At 34.8% G+C, this 18,654-nt stretch overlaps 1 protein-coding gene across 1 annotated transcript in view; it reads right to left on the bottom strand.

The window, feature by feature from the left end:
- The window catches only part of LOC136828471 (uncharacterized), a 77,080-nt gene that overhangs the window by 19,417 nt on the left and 39,009 nt on the right, over positions 1–18,654 (bottom strand). Inside the window, exon 2 of the mRNA XM_067086531.1 lies at positions 3,426–3,691. Within this exon, the coding sequence (XP_066942632.1) occupies positions 3,426–3,681 (256 nt within the window). The 5' untranslated portion in view covers positions 3,682–3,691. The remainder of the gene's footprint in view (positions 1–3,425; positions 3,692–18,654) is intronic.

Genomic DNA, 18,654 nt, shown 5'->3' on the forward strand with positions numbered 1-18,654 from the left:
TAATTGCAATAATTTCCAGGCACTTAGGTTTTATGTAAATATACATGTAAATACTTTATAAATTCGTATTCTATTTTATTTTTAATAAACTCAGTCTTCGCGCAATTATAGTCAACAAATTTACAAACGTTTCACAGTCTTTCGCGTTTGCTCATAAAATTGGCTGTAATGCGACAACTAGTAACTAATTTGTAGTAATCTCCTAATAATTCATACTTTCTTATAAACATAAATGTAATATATCAGTATTTCCCATTAGTTTTACTGCCATGTAACGTCTTTAATGTCATACTGAGAACTACATGTATATAACTTTGTCTGGACATAAATAAATAATTCTAGTTACACAAAATATATATTCAAAAGTATCCATGACTTTCTATTTGAGTTTACAGAATAATAATAATAATAATAATAATAATAATAATAATAATAATAATAATAATAATAATAATCTTTAATCAAACTCAGGGAATATACCCAGTAGAGTCAATACAATAAACTCAATGTAGATACACCGAATCAAATGATAAAAATGATAATCGGCAGTATCTAGTCAGTTGCTGAAGCAGTAGTAAAGATAGTATTCATGATAATGGTAATGACTTAATAATATTGAGAATAATAGTAAAAATATAAAAAAATTATAGCAAATAAAAAATGAGTGCATACAGTTAATTTCCAGTTAGGGACCTTGGGTGGTTACAGAAGTCAGGTCCAGAATGCTAAATACGAAAAGTGAAAAAGCAAATCCCAATAATAATAAATAATAATAATAATAATAATAATAATAATAATAATAATAATAATAATAATATTATTATTATTATTATTATTATTATTATTATTATTATTATTATTATTATTATTATTATGCAATAAAGACAAAAACAGCAACACTAATAATAGCAGATTCTGCAGATACCACTCAATAATTGCAAAAATAGATAATAAGTATACCCAGCAACTCAGGCCACCCCTGTGTGAAGGAAAAAACCTCATTCATGAAACAGACGCCTCATTATCCCATCTTTCCCACATTATTTAGACCTTCTTCTGGCCTCACACCTTAGGATGCTTTGTATTAGCGAATTGCTGCTGTTTCTCAGTCGGGTGATCAGACTGGACATTGTTCGCCTAACAATGATTTTTAAATTATCCAGGCGGTTTTCTATGAACATCTGCGTGGCGGAGCGACAGCGAGGAGTGTTTGTTTATGAGGCGTCTCTGGATGTCATTGCGAACAGCAGTGATAGGTCTCATGGTCTCTCGGGTATAGTTCATAAAGGGAACACCCATATATACCGTTGCAGTACGAGCAGAAGAGCAGCAGTTTCGTGTCTCGGTGATAAAAGGCAAACCTCCTTGCAATCATGTTGCCAGTTCCACATAGTTTGCGACGACTCTGTTCTATGTCTGCCGCATCTTTTAGGTCGTCCGTGATGACAAGGCCCAAATACGGAAATTCATGCACGAGTTCCAGACGATGATATCCGAGGAGAATTTGTGGTTCTGCAATATGCTTAAGCGATCTCGGGAGCAGCGACATACACTGGGTCTTGGTTTCGTTGTATAGGATATCAAATTCCTCTGCATATTGGCGGCAGGTGTCGATGAGTCGCTGGAGACCTTGCACTGATGGGGAGATCAGAACCATATCGTCGGTATAACACAGGTTGTTTATTGTTGTTTCGTTGACAGTGCATCCGATTGGGAGTGAGTTCAGTTTGACATTCATGGCATCTGTGTACTTATTAAACAGATATGGGGAAAGAATGCCCCCTTGCCGGAGCCCGTTTAGGGAACCGAAGTTGTACGACAGTACTTCATCCCATTTGACAAAGAATTGTTGTGTGGAGAGCCAGCAATATAAAATGCCAATTAAATATGGAGATCTGCCTCTTTTGTGCAGCTTCGGGAAGAGCTTCTGGTAGTTTACTCTATCAAATGCTTTTCTCACATCTACAAGACACAGGAAAACAGGAGAGGCTGACGATAGGTAGCAGTTCAGCAATTCTTTCAGGATGTACTGTATATGCAGGTGTTGGTTGGGTGGTTTGCTTTAAAGCCGAATTGGTTGTCAGTAGTGTGTATAAAGGAGAGAAGTCTCACTAGAAGAACAGACTCAAGTATTTTTTACTCAATTGCAGCGATTGAAATCAGGCGATAATTGTCAGGGTCATCTGCATCTTTTACCTCGTTTCTGATTAATGGTATTAAGTGAACTAAGAGTATGAGTCTGGGAGAAACTGGTGGATCATGCTTGCATTGAATAGGGCAGCTAGCAGAATGTAAATTGTCGGGTGGCAGAATTTGAAAGCGCCTGCAGGAAAACCATCGAAGCCGGGCGATTTACTATCAGGTAAGCTGTTTATGGCATCACTGATGTTACCTGGCGTAATACGATCAGTGGAATGAAATTAAATGTTATCAGTAGGGAGGCTATCTACTTCCCTTCGGAGTCTTGATCGTTTACGCAATTTAGCATAGCACTGAAGTGATAGGCCCGCATTCTTACGATAGCCTCGTCGCCAACGGCTTCTCCTACTCTCTTTGATAGCTTCTTAGTTTTGGGAATTAGGGACTAAATGTCAATTCCAAAGACGAGGGTAATCGCTAGATTCTAATTTTCTTGATATTGCATCTGCTCTTAGTTGCTTTTCATTTGTTCTGCAGTGCTTAACAGTAAGTCTGAACTGCGCTCTCGCCTGTCTCAATAGCAATGCAGTGTCCCTCTCTTGGGCTACCATTTTGCCTCCACATTAAAAACCATTCTCGTGAATGTCATTCTAGCCAGGTATGTTACGGGAGTTGCCTTAATGAAATCTAAAGGTATCCCTGCCTGAGGCAAGCAGGACAGATATTTGATTCGGATAGAATTCTTTCAGCTGTCTCCTGTGGTGGGCATTTCTAAATTTCGGGTTAATGCAAAGTATAGCGTCTGCCGGTTGAATTTGCAGGTCACAGTTGATTCATGAAGGTGTGGAGACGTGATGCAGTCGGTCTCGCCATGAGGTTGTAATTGCTTCCCTTCCATTTTTTACATAGGTATAGGAAGAGGAGGGAGGGGGGAGGAGTTTTACAACTATGATCAGCAGCAGAATCGTGAATAATGCTATGCATCTCATCTAGGATCATGCTGTATTTATCAGAAGTATTGTTATTTTCTCAGGGCATATAAACATTAATTATTAGGCTCTTAGAGTCCCCTACTGTCACTTGAAGACCCAGCAGATCCTACCTCATTGCAATAATTTGTTATTATTTCTTATGCAGAACGAAATCGTTTCATAAACCCCGACCACCCACCTTGAAGTTTTAAGCCTCAGATTCTTGATATCTTACAGCACGATTCTGCGAGTCAGTATTTTGGTTTTGAGTGTAGGCTACCTCTGGCATTCTCACGCCTTACTTAAATCCCATACCTGATACAAGGTGCAGGAGAATGAGAAGGAAGTGGAGGAGGACTCTCGGTTGCAAGCTTGGACACGACGCCTTTGAAGTCCCAACACAGCGGTGGGGTGCGGTTAAACATTTGTGCGTGTAGCCCGGGAGGAATGATAATGCTTGAGAACTTTTAGGCGGCGATGAAGTAAACGCAGAAGACAGAAATGAGTTGGCTGCTAACACGAAGAAGCTGGATAAATCAAGAGGGCTCTCCTTCCCCCTTTTTATCGCCATCGTCTATATCCTGCAATGAAATGGAAAAATGCTGAAAGATCTGGAGGATATGATAATAAGATTAAGTCATATGTATTTTACTGTCTTCCTCGATCAACACAAGCATGCAACGCTTGCAACAGTATTTTTTTTATGTTGTGTATTAACTATTGGTTTGACAAAACGTAAGGAAGCAAAGATTTTGTCATTTTGTAAAATATTTATTTGTATATTACAAGTTCCTGTATAAATTCTCTTCATATTTTTGCTTTAATAACTGAAACATATTTATTATTATTATTATTATTATTATTATTATTATTATTATTATTATTATTATTATTATTATTATTATATAATAATAATAATAATAATAATAATAATAATAATAATAATAATAATAATAATAATAATAATTCACTTTTCAAAGTAAAATTCATGGTCTTCACCATGACAGCAGATATTCAAAATATGTCTTCAATATTGTTTTTGAAAATAATATTAATATCTGGGAATCAAAATCGGACTGCGTAAAATCAAAGAGATATCCTGTACCGCACGATGAGGCTGATACTGACTGAATGATAAACACTCGTGGAAAATAGCCAGGAAAACATTTCGTTTAAATGAAAAAGCAAACCAGGAACTGATATAAAAAAAAAAATTAAAGCATGGCTACGCTTTCTAATCGTTCTTTTTTTTAGCATCAAGGTTGTTTTGAGTAATTTAACTGTTAAACAAACAGTAATGCGAAATTCAACAATGCTTTTGATTGATTAAGAAAAAATCCTTATTTTGATGAATGCTGTTGTGAACAAGAAAGAAAGGACTAACGTCATAAAAAAAACAACTTTATAGCTTGGAAGATTTAGTCAGGTAGTAAATGCTTTAAGGATGAAGCCCATGTAATTTTAAATTTGATGCTTCGATAAAAAAGAGAAAGCTGATAAACACCAGTATAAAAAAGCACCGTCTACTGCTTTCAATCTGTCCAGTGTGAAAGCTTTTTCATTCTCTTAAGTTGTTTTTGTTAATGACCTGATTCTTTTTTTTTTTTTTTATTACCCTGTGACATATTAGCTTTCGACGGTTCCATTCATTGTTGAGCCACACTAATTTTTCATGTGATCCTCTTAAACTTGTAAAATGTGAAACTCTGTCTAACGCAGCAAAACAGCAACGGACGTTGTGTGGAGATATTTTCTTTTTCACAAAATTCATGAAAATAATATTTATCGGCGGTTATTTACATACTCTTCCAAACCACACACCCTCATTGTCACTGGCCGGAGATGCACGAGTCGCATCGAGTCCGACACCTTTTCACCTATATTTTCATGATATTCAAACAGAAAGAGTAATATAAATGATACCAATTCTGTCTTGAAAATCTGGCGTCTTTTCCTTGTCTATATCCCTCGTGGCGCAGTCATTAGGGATATGAGTTCTTTGTCGCCTTAGTGACTATTTCACTCACTCTTTGTAAGGAAAATAAAGATATTATAAATAAATACAATTCATTCTAGAAAATCTAGTCTCATTGACCTTAGCTCTCAACTGCGCGACCAATACTCAAGCGTACTAGCCAATAAGAGAGCATTGGGCTCTTTATGTCCAGTCTTTATTCTGTGAAATTCATGCTTTCTCCCGGACACTCATAGTTCTTAAAAAAAAAAAAAAAAAAAAATAACAATATTAATAAATGAATAACTAAAAAAAAGCTCAAACAATTACTATGTGAATAGTGAGACTTCTATAATCACCTCCTTCATAACCATTAGACTCGTTTATCTTTTACAAGCTAGTATGCAGCATCTATGAGCTTAAGCTTAGACAGACTCGGCAATGTTTTTATTGGTTTGTCATTCTTATAAGCTTTTTTTTTTTTATTACATAAGTAGTCATACCATTGAAGAGAGCAGAAGCACTGTTACTCATTTCAGTGAATAATTGTTTTTCCTTCATATGAATGTTTTTTTTTTTTCGTAAAACTTGAATTAAAACAGAAAGAAAATGTTTACAGTACGTCTCGTAAAAAAAAAATATATATCTTCAGATGTTTATGTATAAAACACGTTTTTCGTAATTTTTGGGGGTAGGGGTGGGTTTCTTTGAAATTAATATCATTCGGAAATTCTATTTCGGTATTTTACTCAAGGAACAATTCGGTATGTGACCATGAACCCAAGCCATTTGAAATTCACAAAGGATAATATTACGTATTTTATTACTTTTTACCAATTGTTCTTAACACTATCTGTTTGCTGCCAAACATACTGTATGTGAAGCGAGTGTGTTTCGTATCGGACTTACGACTTTTATTTGCTCATGATATTCGTCTATATTCTGATCTCGATCGTTCTGTTTATATATATATATATATATATATATATATATATATATATATATATATATATATATATATATATATATATATATATATATATATATATATATATATATATATATATATATATATATATATATATATATATATATATATATATATATATATATATATATATATATATATATATATATATATATATATATATATATATATATATATATATATATATATATATATATATATATATATATATATATATATATATATATATATATATATATATATATATGTGTGTGTGTATATATATATATATATATATATATATATATATATGAATATATATATATATATATATATATATATATATACATGAATACATATACAGAAGATTCAGGGGTAATGGACCCGCAGAGGTAATAGACCCGCAGGGGCAATAGACCTGACAAACATCTCAGGATGAAGAGGCAAACGATGGAAAATTAAAAAGACTATTAATACATAAAACGCCGCTTATAAACCCGAAAAAACTTTATATATTTATTTTGATTTGCAAGTATTAGAGATAAAAAAATAGAAGGCACTTGAAAGAAACACCCACTAAGGCAAGAACTACAAGGTGACTAAAAAGTCGGGGAAAATAAACATACGAAAGATACCCACAGCGAACGTGGAATCTAAACAACCAGGTAATTAGGCTATAAACAGCTGGGTGGGTGGACATAAATGATTTTAAAATGAATGGATCTTCCCGAAAGAAAGATGAGTTGCTAGTGTTGGCGTCTCTTAAAAAAAAAAAAAAAAAAAAAAAAATGATTTACTATGCTGGACACCCAATCTTCGTCCACCCAGCTGTTTATAGACTAATTACTTGCTTGTTTACATCTTTCGTATTTTCATTTTCTTACTGTCTGTTTAGTAACTTTTTAGCTCTTGACTTGGTGGGTGTTTCTTTAAAGTTCCGTCTATTTTTTAATCTCTTGTATTTGTCAATATAAATAAAATTAGTAACATTTTTCTGGTATATAAGAGGCGTTTTATGTATTTATAGTCCATTTACCAGCCTTGAAGTTGCAGCGTGTGGTGTGAAGCGTCGAGATAATATACTTTATTCCTGAGAGACATGCCATAGCCTCTTCATCCTGAGAGAGATATACAGTATATATGTATATGTATATATATATATATATATATATATATATATATATATATATATATATATATATATATATATATATATATATATATATATATATATATATATATATATATATATATATATATATATATATATATATATATATATATATATATATATATATATATATATATATATATATATATATATATATACATATATATATATATATATATATATATATATATATGTATGTATGTATATGTATGTGTATGTATATGTATATATATATATATATATATATATATATATATATATATATATATATATATATATATATATATATATATATATATATATACCGTATATAGCGTGCATCCTTTCTTTTTGCCACAGTCTGTAGAAAATTTTCCCAAATGCGGGAATAAGACATTCGACATTCCATTATTGCATGATGCGCATTCACTCTCGCTCACATCCTTTATTCGTATTATTATTTGTAGTGTGATATGATTTATTTTAATTGATAAAGACCCTGTCACCTCATTCAGACTTTCCTCACTGTCGTCAATCGGTGCTAAGGAATTTGTAATTCATTGTCAATTCTCCATTACCTATTCTTCTTCCGCACACTTTCATAATTACTTTGTTAATAGACACGAAATATGGAAACATAGCATATTCTCCTCAAATGTTCTTTTGCAAATGATATTCCAATTTTTTTTTTTTATTCGTAATATCACACAAAATTTCGTGTAATTTATCAAACTCCTAATCACTCAAAAATTGATTTAAAATTTTCTTTTAAATCACACTCCTTTTACCTTTCCTACTTTAAACAACTTTTCGCTATGCTCGGAGTGTGTCTTTAGTCATATATTTACTGCCTTGAGACATGCCGTACTTATGAATATACTTGCATATTTAATCATATAACTAGGCAAACAGAAAGAAATTTCATCATAGACACAACAGCTATACAATGATTCATCATTCCCGTCGGATTGTGCGGAGTCCGACAAGACATTTCGATAAGAAAACGTTATTCTTCTTCCTCTTGCAAGTATCTCGCTTCCATTCCTACACCAGCTCTTCTATTTAGTATTCATAAGGACAGGGCAATGGCGCCCTTTTACCAAGTGTCGTGTATGGCTCCACGAACTAATGGCTTTTACCTGGCATAGCGACGCTACTTGACACCGGTAATAAAACCCATGAAGCCCTTTCTTTTTTTTCGGGCCATGCTCCCCAACCATTAAGGCACCATTTATCAAAGATGACTTGTTCTTTTATTGAGTGTCTAGGGAAAGTAAAAGAAACGAATTAAATCATTTCTTTTCCAGAAATTAAATTTTATTTTGAGATAGCGATTGAAGATATTTTGTGATATTGGTTTCATGATACCAGTTCTGTACTCAAAAAGATAAAACATTTTAGAAAACATTTATAAATATAAATTTAGTTTTATTTGCTTTCTAGACCATTTCTTTCGTAGCAACAAGAGGAATTTCTCCTTTTCCTACTGATAATTTTTTACTTTTCTCTCATGGGAAATTTCTTACATTCAATATTCCTTCTCTTCAACGAAGACGTCTTATCGCGCTTCAATAGACTGAAAAGACAGGCCTCCTGAAGGGCGTCAGACGATGTCCTGATTGAGATCTCGCCCCAGAAGCTGAAGGGGATCGAAGAGGAGGTGGGGCCAGTAGGAGGAGGTCCTCCAAAAACCTCCCGTTGGCTCCAAAAAATGAAGAAGACCGAAGTCTGAAGTTCCCAGCGTGGGTGCGTCTCCTGAACTGTCACCACTGAGACCTTTTCAAAGGTCATGAAGCCTCCTCCATTACCAAGAGGTGATCGACTTTCCTTCAGCCAATTTCTTTTTCGTGCATCTCTGACCCACTTTCAATTTCAGGTGTCTTCTTCGTCTTTTCCGTCAGTTTTTTTTTTTTTTTTTTGCCATTAGTAAAGTTTATCCCTTATTACGTAAGGATTGAATGTAAGAGACCTCGAAATAAAGTATGGTGGACATACAAGCATTTTGGGAGGTTGGGGTAGACATATATGTATACGGAGTTCCATACATATTGCTGAAATAAAAAGCGTTTTCCGCTCTATTTGGCTTTGCATAATGGTGAATTCATTATGCAACATATTGAGAAAACTTCACATTTCATGGTAGTTATAACTTACTTGATTAAATGAACCAATCCACATTTTTGCTTTTCCTACTTAACATTTTTTTGTAATAACAGATATTACCCCAACTAATATTATTGTCAATAGCGATACACTCGATATCAAAGTGGATACGGAGTGGTAACAGGTTCTAATTTTAGTATATTCTTGAATTAATAACAGGTGAAATAAACTGCTTCAGGGATTCATGCTCGATGGAATTTGCTGCTTGGGAAAAAAGACGTCTCAAAACAGAATCTTGAACTCCCGAGCATTTTGGCCTAGAAGTCATTCCGTTCAAATAACTTTCCGTGAATTCTAGTGCAGTCATAGGCGTGCTGAGCTAGGATTTAAGGGACATTTATTCATGAAGTGGCATATTTTCTTTGACAACGGTAGTTTTTAATTTACTAAGTAAAAAAAAAATAATAAACACGGAGATCTACTTATCTAGTGGAAGGAATACACTGGCTCAAACCCGACTGGAAAAAGGAGGGATATCGATACGAAATTTTATTGTATATGATTGAGAGGTTCTTCAGTTACTATTGTGATATGATGGTAGGAATTGTCATTTCCAGAGGGGAAAAATTTCTATGAAATATTGAATTTTGGTTAGCTTAAAAAAGGTTAGCTTTCCATGAAATTTAAAGTTCTTTGGCAATAAAACTCGCCACTCAAGTTTGAGAAAGCACACCATTTACCTGTTATCATTCGGCAGCAATGTAGGGACAGTATTATACCCAAATAAGACAATTCCTGAGAACAATTCAGTTAGACATAACCCCTACTTTTTAATGTAACCAGAAAATATTGATTCATTGCTGGAGAAGAAAATAGGTAAACAGCAATAGTATAAAACAATTTTGTATACAATATAAAAATGCTTAAATCTAAAAGATTAGCAAGGAATTAGAAGTTGCATCAATATACGGTGAAGTCAAACGCTAAAGCATGATCTTTTTTTAGGGGCAGGGGACATGAAATATTATACTAATAAAAAAATGTAAATATTACATTAAAAAATATAATTGTGTGTCATATATACAGTGTATGCATGTGTGTGTGTGTGTATATATATATATAAAAAATAAATATATATATATATATATATATATATATATATATATATATATATATATATATATATATATATATATATATATATATATATATATATATATATATATATATATATATATATATATATCTGTCAGTCAGTATATTCCTAATTCCACCATTAGAAAAACGGTCTGGTTGAAATCTAGAGCCAACTGGGATCGCATTATTGAAGCATGTTAGACACTTAATATGTCAGATGCTGCATCAGATCCAGATCCAAAGGAGAAGGTAAATGAAATGCTGATGGCTATTTTAATACGGTACGTCCCTAGAGAGGTCATCAAATTCAGGACAAATGACCAACTATGGTTTGATGACGCATGCAAACGAGCTTATCATGACAAATAGACCAAATTCAATTCATCGAGACGAAATCATTCACATGAAAATTGCACTGTTTTTGTTGAGTCTGGCCTTGCTGTGAATAGAATTTATCACATAGCTGAGAGAAATCTCAATAGTTTCTTAAGTGAGAACCTTCAAAAAATTACCCAGCCTTATCTGTGGTGGACCAAATTGGCATCATCTATCTCAGGGTCAGGCTCATCTTCCATTCCTCCACTACTAACAGATGATGGGATATTGATTACTGGACCTACGGAAAAGACTGAACTACTTCATCTGGCTTTTGAAGCTAAACGATCAGCTAAGGATGTTTAGAAAGTTCTTGATAATCTTGGTACTTGGGGTGAAGAGGATCCTGATGGTCTGTTCCCTTTGGTTTTTTTTTTAAAAGGTTTGTAGTGTGTTTCTCCCAAGATTAATAGATTTTACATATTCTTATGTCTATGTAGTATCTTTTCGGATAAGCACAACCTTGGCAATACAGTGTTCCAAAGAATGGCATATTTACAGACTGCAGTAACTACTGACCAATTTCTATTCTCCTTGTGCTCTCCAAAGTTGCTGAAAAACTTATCTTTAGGCCACTATAGAAGTATGTGGAATATAAAGGATTGTTTGCTGATAGTCAATATGCATATAGGAAGCAGTTAGGTATCTGCAATGTTCTTTTAGAATTGACATGCCATTTGCAAGAGAATCTTGATGAGGGTTTTGAATGTAGATTAATTCAAATAGATTTTAGTGCTGATTTTGATTTAGTAAATCAAAAGGCACTTATTCATAAACTTCGGAATCTAAGAGTTGATGGATATGTTTAAGGTTTGCTTCAGTGTATCCTTACATGTAGGTAGCAGAGAGTTGCTGTTGACTGGATCTTTAGTGAACTGAGGACTTTTGTGTCTGGAATTCCACAGGGTAGTTTCTTGGTCCACTGTTATTTTTAGTGTATACAAGTGATATGGTTGTTGGCCTGGAAAACCAGACTGTTCAGTATGCCGATGAAGCAACAATTGTGGGTGTAGTAAAGTCTCCACTAATGAGAAATGAAGCTGCCCTTAGTCTCAATCGTGACATGGAGTGGATTTGTGATGTTGTTGTTGGTAGGGGTGTAAGGCTGAACTCTAGCAAAAGCTGAAACATTGTTGATTAGCAGATCTCGAACAGATCCCGTCTCCCCCCCCACCAGCCTCCACCGCCTTCAGGTGGATGGGACTCTGCTAAATGAGTCTGAAGCTTTAACTATTTTAGGTGTAGCTTTTGACTCGCATCTTACTTTTGAGACACATCTAATGAAATTGTCAGTAAATGCCACAAGAAAAAGTTAGGCATTGTACATAATGCCTCTTATATTTATATTATTGATAAAATGAATGTAACCTGTTTTGGGTCATAAAGGTTCGTGGTGGCAGGATTCTGTTTCCCGATGTTGGCAGTTATGACTTGGACCATTCACGGATGGTTGCTTGTTTGTTCATTTTTCACAAATTGTATTTTGACAGAGATCTTTCACATTCACAGTTGATCCCTGATCCCCTTTCCCTTCCGAGAGCAACCAGATTTGCTGAACAGCAACACCAATGTGTGCAGTAAATATGCCTCGCTGTCGAACTTCTCAGAGGTCCTTTGTTCCTCAACTCGCTGGACTGTGGATCAGTTTCTCTGGCTCTTTGGGCTTGTTCCAAGTGAATATGGTTAATTTTCTGAATAATATATATATATATATATATATATATATATATATATATATATATATATATCTTTCGTCAATCCTAAACTACATAAAAACATCAATTTGTCCGTCGCAACTGTTTTCTTAACAGGCTAATAAAGCTGAAGAAATACAATGACCCAGAAATTAAAGAAGACAAGGAAAAATCAATAAAGAAAGGAGCAAAAAACAATGGTCTCAAAAAGACGCACTGAGGTGATTGTAGATATATATATATATATATATATATATATATATATATATATATATATATATATATATATATATATATATATATATATATATATATATATATATATATATACACATATATATATGCGTTTTTGTGTGTGTGTGTGAGTATGAAGCAGCTCCTATGATTTCGTTAGCCTGATAGTAAGTCTCAAAAGGAAGACTGGCAAAGATAAATGATGCAAAGTATATAAAGTAATAAATATAGCAAGAGATAAAACTGTCTCGCCGTTTGCAGAACGCGATGGGAGGAGCCTCAGAGCCAGGAGATGTAGCAACACTAGCAATAAATTTCGAGGACTAAACCATTCCCACTGCAGCTATTGGCTGAGGAACTTGACAGAGATAACTGTGCTCTCATGATCTCTGCTGAACACTTCTCTGATGTTCTCTGACGTTCTTCATCTTTGTCTCCTATTTGTATCGTTGTGATTGTTGGCGCTTTAATTTTACTGTGGTCTCGGTGCATATTTGTAATTGTTTTTATATTATTGTAGCTGCTAATGTTAATATTTTATCATATCTATGATGTCGATGCCGTCCCTACAATAATTGTAACTCTGATAGATAAGCTTGCAAGATTGTACATTTATTTTGCTCGAATCGACCAAACTTGAAATAACAGCGAGTGTTGTTTTGTTCTCTCTGTCATAACACTTCTTTCTTGTCATTTGTTGAATGTATGAGATAAAAGAGAGGCAGAGATAAATTATGTAGATGTTGTAAGGGTTAGTCTGAACATGCTTGTGGAAGTGACTGTTTCAGCAAGGAAGACAATTCAGACTTTGAAGAATAGAAAGATGCCACTAGTTGATGACATTGCAAGTAAGACGTTACAGTTATTGGTGAGAGTGTAATTAAGTTGCTGACGTGTGTGCATGTGTGTAAGTTATTCTCGAGTTAAAATGAATGAGTGAGCAGAATAACGCTAATTTGCTTTAGAATTAAAGGGAAAGAAGGGACTGTAAAAATCAGAGGTATAGCATTACTTAGCACAATGGGAATATTTATTGTGGGATTGGATGGAGAAAGTAAGACAATTGGCAGCAAGACTGATATGGGAAGAGCAGCGTGAATTTACTCAAAGAAAGGGGTGCGTTGATGTTTTCAAGTCGTTTGGTGAGACATTTTTGAGTATGGGGAAACAGCCGTTTATGGCTTGCATGAACATAGAAAACGCTCAAGACAGAAATAGTGGAGAGGTGGTAACATTGAGGGTGATGAAGATATGTTGTATAGATAAAAATAAATTGGCAGAGGCAAATGTTGATTTTCTGAATGATTTTTTACGTTCATATTATACAGTGATTCTTAAACTGGGTGCCGTGACACCTTCGGTGCCACAGACAGTGCCTAGGGGTGCCGCAAGATTGTCATGAATTTTGTCTTGGCTAGACCATCTCAATGAACATTTGTAAAAAAAAATATGCAGAAGTCTTCATATAATTATTAGCAGTGTGTCTACTCTGAATATGCTTCTCTAATTCTTCTGATATGCTCTTTGTTTCTACAGTATATTTCTGCATGTACGGTGTACTGATTTTGATTTGAGTGTGGATAATGACCGTATTCATTAAATAAGAAGTTAATGCATGCGATATGGTGGGATGGTGAAGAAGGGGTGCCACGGTGATGATTACATTAGTTAGGGTGCCGTCACTGAAAAAAGATTGAGAACCACTGATTTGATAGATACAGGCGAAAACTATAAACATTTTCATAGTCGCACCCTGTCAAGTACATTCACTTGTCGCTCATCAGCATTTAATTATTATTAAAATAAAATACACATAATTAGTGGCCTCAATTTGGTTTCGGCTCTAACTGCCGAGACCAGAAGATAAGAGACTAAGTTCCGATTCGAGTCATCTTGTTCCAAGGCCAAGGAGACCTCTAACGGATATATACACTTGTGCACACACACACACATATATATATATATATATATATATATATATATATATATATATATATATATATATATATATATATATATATATATATATATATATATATATATATACATACATGTGTGTGTGTGACAACCTAAGGAACCTTGTCTTTGAAGATTCATATTTTTTTTTTTTTTCCTATCTGATGAGAGTATCTGAACACATGTTTAATGAACGTCCTGTCACCTATTAGGTCCGGTTAATCAATAAATATGTTCCTTTTTTTTCGTTCTTCATATTTAGAAAAGTATTTCATCCAGACGAAGATCTAAATAGCTCTATCCGATTACTGCTTTTTCCATGTGTTTCCATCTATATTTATAGAAGTAACTTCAGTAAATGCCAACAAACAGCTACTTGCTCTGCTTATCTATGTGTTTCAAAGTATAAAAAAACTGGAAAGAGACGGGAAAGAAAGACGAGAAATAAGTGCAAATGATAGGGGAAAATGAGAAAAGATTTCACTTGCGAACCGAAAGGGATTACCAGTTTTTACGCAGGAGAGCTGTGCTCGTAAATTTTACCTGGATGAAGCAGATCCCGGTGTGGGATTTCACAAGCAAGTCATGCCTCAAACAAATAAACAACAGCTGGAAAAAAGGTATCATTCTAACGTCAAGTACTATATACTCTAGCTCTATTTATAATAATGTTGGTCTCTGCACAAATTGTGGAAGTCTTAACTGAAGGTCATCAAAAAGGTTTATATACTGAATGACTTTGGTCATATATAATTAGATGTATCACTTCATCGACTGTCATTCACGTCGACTTATAATTAACCTGAAAGTTATCTTCGTTTTAAATCATATGACTTAAAGTGCAGCACTTCACTTAATCTAGTTATGGACTTCCCCAACACCCAACATTTTTTCTTCCTCATTCACCTCCCGACTCCTCTCCCCACCAAAACCCACTCCACACACACACACACACACACACACACACAAATGGCAATTATTTGAATTTCATGTCATATTCGGTCAATGCAGAAATGAAACAGCAACATTTTTATCGAATGAGCTAAAAGTAGAAGAATGACGGATGTGTGCTACGCAAATGGATAATGTCTAATGAATGTTATCTGACTGGAGAGCACAAAACTCTCCGAGTACAGTGTTTCTGAAAATGCAAACATGATGATGAATATACTTGTTCAGTTTTTATTTTCGACTCTTTAGTGCTCGTAACAAATTGTGCTTCTTAGTGAGAATATAAAAATCTAACATACTGTTCAGAAAAGTGAAGAGAATGTCCTCAGTTGACAAAGCTTTGGTTCATTTCTCAAGTTGTTGTTTTATGTGTAATTAATCTAATATTGCTTTGGATAGCTGTCGTTAACATGACGGGAAGTTTCTTTCTCTTCTGATAGAAAAGTAAATATGCAGTATGGACGAGCGTTTAGAGATGTATTTCATAATTCTTTTTAAGGTGATCCGTCAAACTTCATTACGTATTGAACAAGCATTTTGCAAACTGCGAAAACCACATAACAGACTCAAAAAATAATTTTCACTCATTCATAAATTAAAATAAACACTGCATGGGAGACTCACCAGCAGCACGATATACACACTCCATATTTGCACCGTTCACCTTCGTCCTGCAACATCTTCCTCTTCCGGGTATTGAAGCGTTTGCTTCCTTTTCGCTTTTCACATCATATTCTGTCCTCCCTGGATATTCCTCTCTTCCTTCTTACCATCTCAGTGTTGTGCACTCATTTCACCGGCCTGCCATCCTCCATTCTTTCCCCCACGACTGAATTTCTGAAATTGCTCCGTTCCATCCCACCAGTTTTTCTGATATTTTGACACGCCTTCTGTACATTTAGATATTATTATTTCACTTTCAATCTTCTCATGCCACATTTATTACTAAAAAAATCCCCATGAGAACTTCCGCCTCTTTCTTTCACTTGCAATCACCATCTAAGTTTCCATATTGGAGAGTTAGCTCAACAGCCCCTTCAGGTCTCTGTGTCTTGGTTTTGTAGACAGTCGGAGTTTTCTCCCGATCTTTTGCTCACATCATTTTATGTTCCTTGCTGCATCTACCCCGGTATTCACTCTTCACTCATCCTAACATCATCTGGAATAATTATTCCCACATACCTATTCAATTTACTGTTTCTATTTATATACCAACCATATAGACATGCACTGCCACATCTTCCTTTTTATCATTCACCTACGAAACCTTATTTTTCATTAACACCTACCTTCAACTTTTTCCTTCTGCAAACACTTTCAAACTCTGTCATTAGTCTGCAATTTTTCTTTACTAGCTCAATCTGTACAGTGCCGAACACAAACATCAGCCATTCCATACCCCATGAACAACCCATCTTATCACACAACTTTGTTTCTGCATTGGCTGTCCGTTCCCGCATGATGATGCTAAACAGACACAGAGACATTATTACTCACCCGAGTCACTGAAGAGTTTTCTTAACACAAAGTTGACCCACACACACTCTTTCCTGTCTAAAACCAGACTGATCTTCTCTCATCAGTGATTTGTTGTTTGTGCTATTTCTCAACCTAATTTCTACTGCATTCCTTCCCTAGCAATGCCTCCATAATTCTTATAGTCTTCTCTGTCGCTCTATTTGTCTTTCCATTTCCTATTCAGCCAATCAGTCTTACTCCCCATCATACTGCAACATCTCATCTGTAATGCTAGCAACTAGTAACCGTTGCCTTTCCATTTTTAACTTCTTAATCAACCTCATTGCATTCGAACAAAAATTTCCACAAGCAATCTCAAAATTAAAATGATCAGCTTGCCATAGACCCTGTATACAAAACTGAAATTTTACAAAAATCTTGTAGAAATGTTCCCTTATCATGGCACAAAATAAGTCTAAAAATCAATAACTTACCATGAAAGTGTGCGGAATGTGGGAAGTCTTTTCTTAAAATATCCAATCAGAAATCGTTCGTCTGGGTTCAGGTTCTATTCTAGGTACTGTCGACATGTTTCGACCAGCTCGTTGGTCATCCCCTGGACGTGGTTGCAGAAGATCTGAAGAAACGAGGTGCTCGGGTTGGTATTTATAGGGGGGTCTTGATCGGTGCTGAATTATGATTGGCTGCCCTGGGCATGTACCCTTGGGCGGAGCCTACTCATCCAAGTCGATGTTCGGTTATCGTCTTGCGTGCGAGCGGCGTTGTAGTGCTGGGGATGAAGAGAAGAATTTCGATCCTCGGAGGGTATATGCCCCGGGCAGCCCATCATTATTCAGCACCAATCAAGATCCCTCCTATAAATACCAACCCGAGCACCTCGTTTCTTTACGGGCTGCTCTAGGAGCAAGAGCCCGTGCTGGCACAAGGCCAGCTAAATCTAAAACAACCTCGTTTCTTCAGACCTTCTGCAACCACGTCCAGAGGATGATCAACGAGCTGGTCGAAACATGTCGACGGTACCTAGAATAGAACCTGAAACCAGACGAACGACTTCTGATTGGATATTTTAATAAAAGACTTCCCATATTCCGCACACTATCCTTTTCCAACATGAATATCGGCCAGTTACTGACTAACATCGCTGAGCCTGAAAAGCGAATCAAAAGGAAGATAGAAAAAACACTATATAAGATAAATTCGCATAATACAGCCATCCTTTTTAATAAGACCTGTTTAAAAGAGGGTCTACTCCCTTCATATAATAATAATAATAATAATAATAATAATAATAATAATAATAATTATACAGTAATAAGTCTAATAATAAATACTAAGCTAATAATACTAATAATAATAAATTATGAGACAGCTGGATTTGGCTCTGGAGCCTGTGGCCTATACTATTGGCTTTGTAACATACTATGGGTAAGGCGAAGGAGTCAAAATATTACAGATAGCAACAATTATATAGTTGCTATGGTCAAATCATTTGTAATGCGTCTTTTTCATATACCACAAAAAGGTGATATTTTGATCAAAAAGAC

This window comes from Macrobrachium rosenbergii, chromosome 43 (genome assembly GCF_040412425.1).
Source record: "Macrobrachium rosenbergii isolate ZJJX-2024 chromosome 43, ASM4041242v1, whole genome shotgun sequence".
NCBI lineage: Eukaryota > Metazoa > Arthropoda > Malacostraca > Decapoda > Palaemonidae > Macrobrachium > Macrobrachium rosenbergii.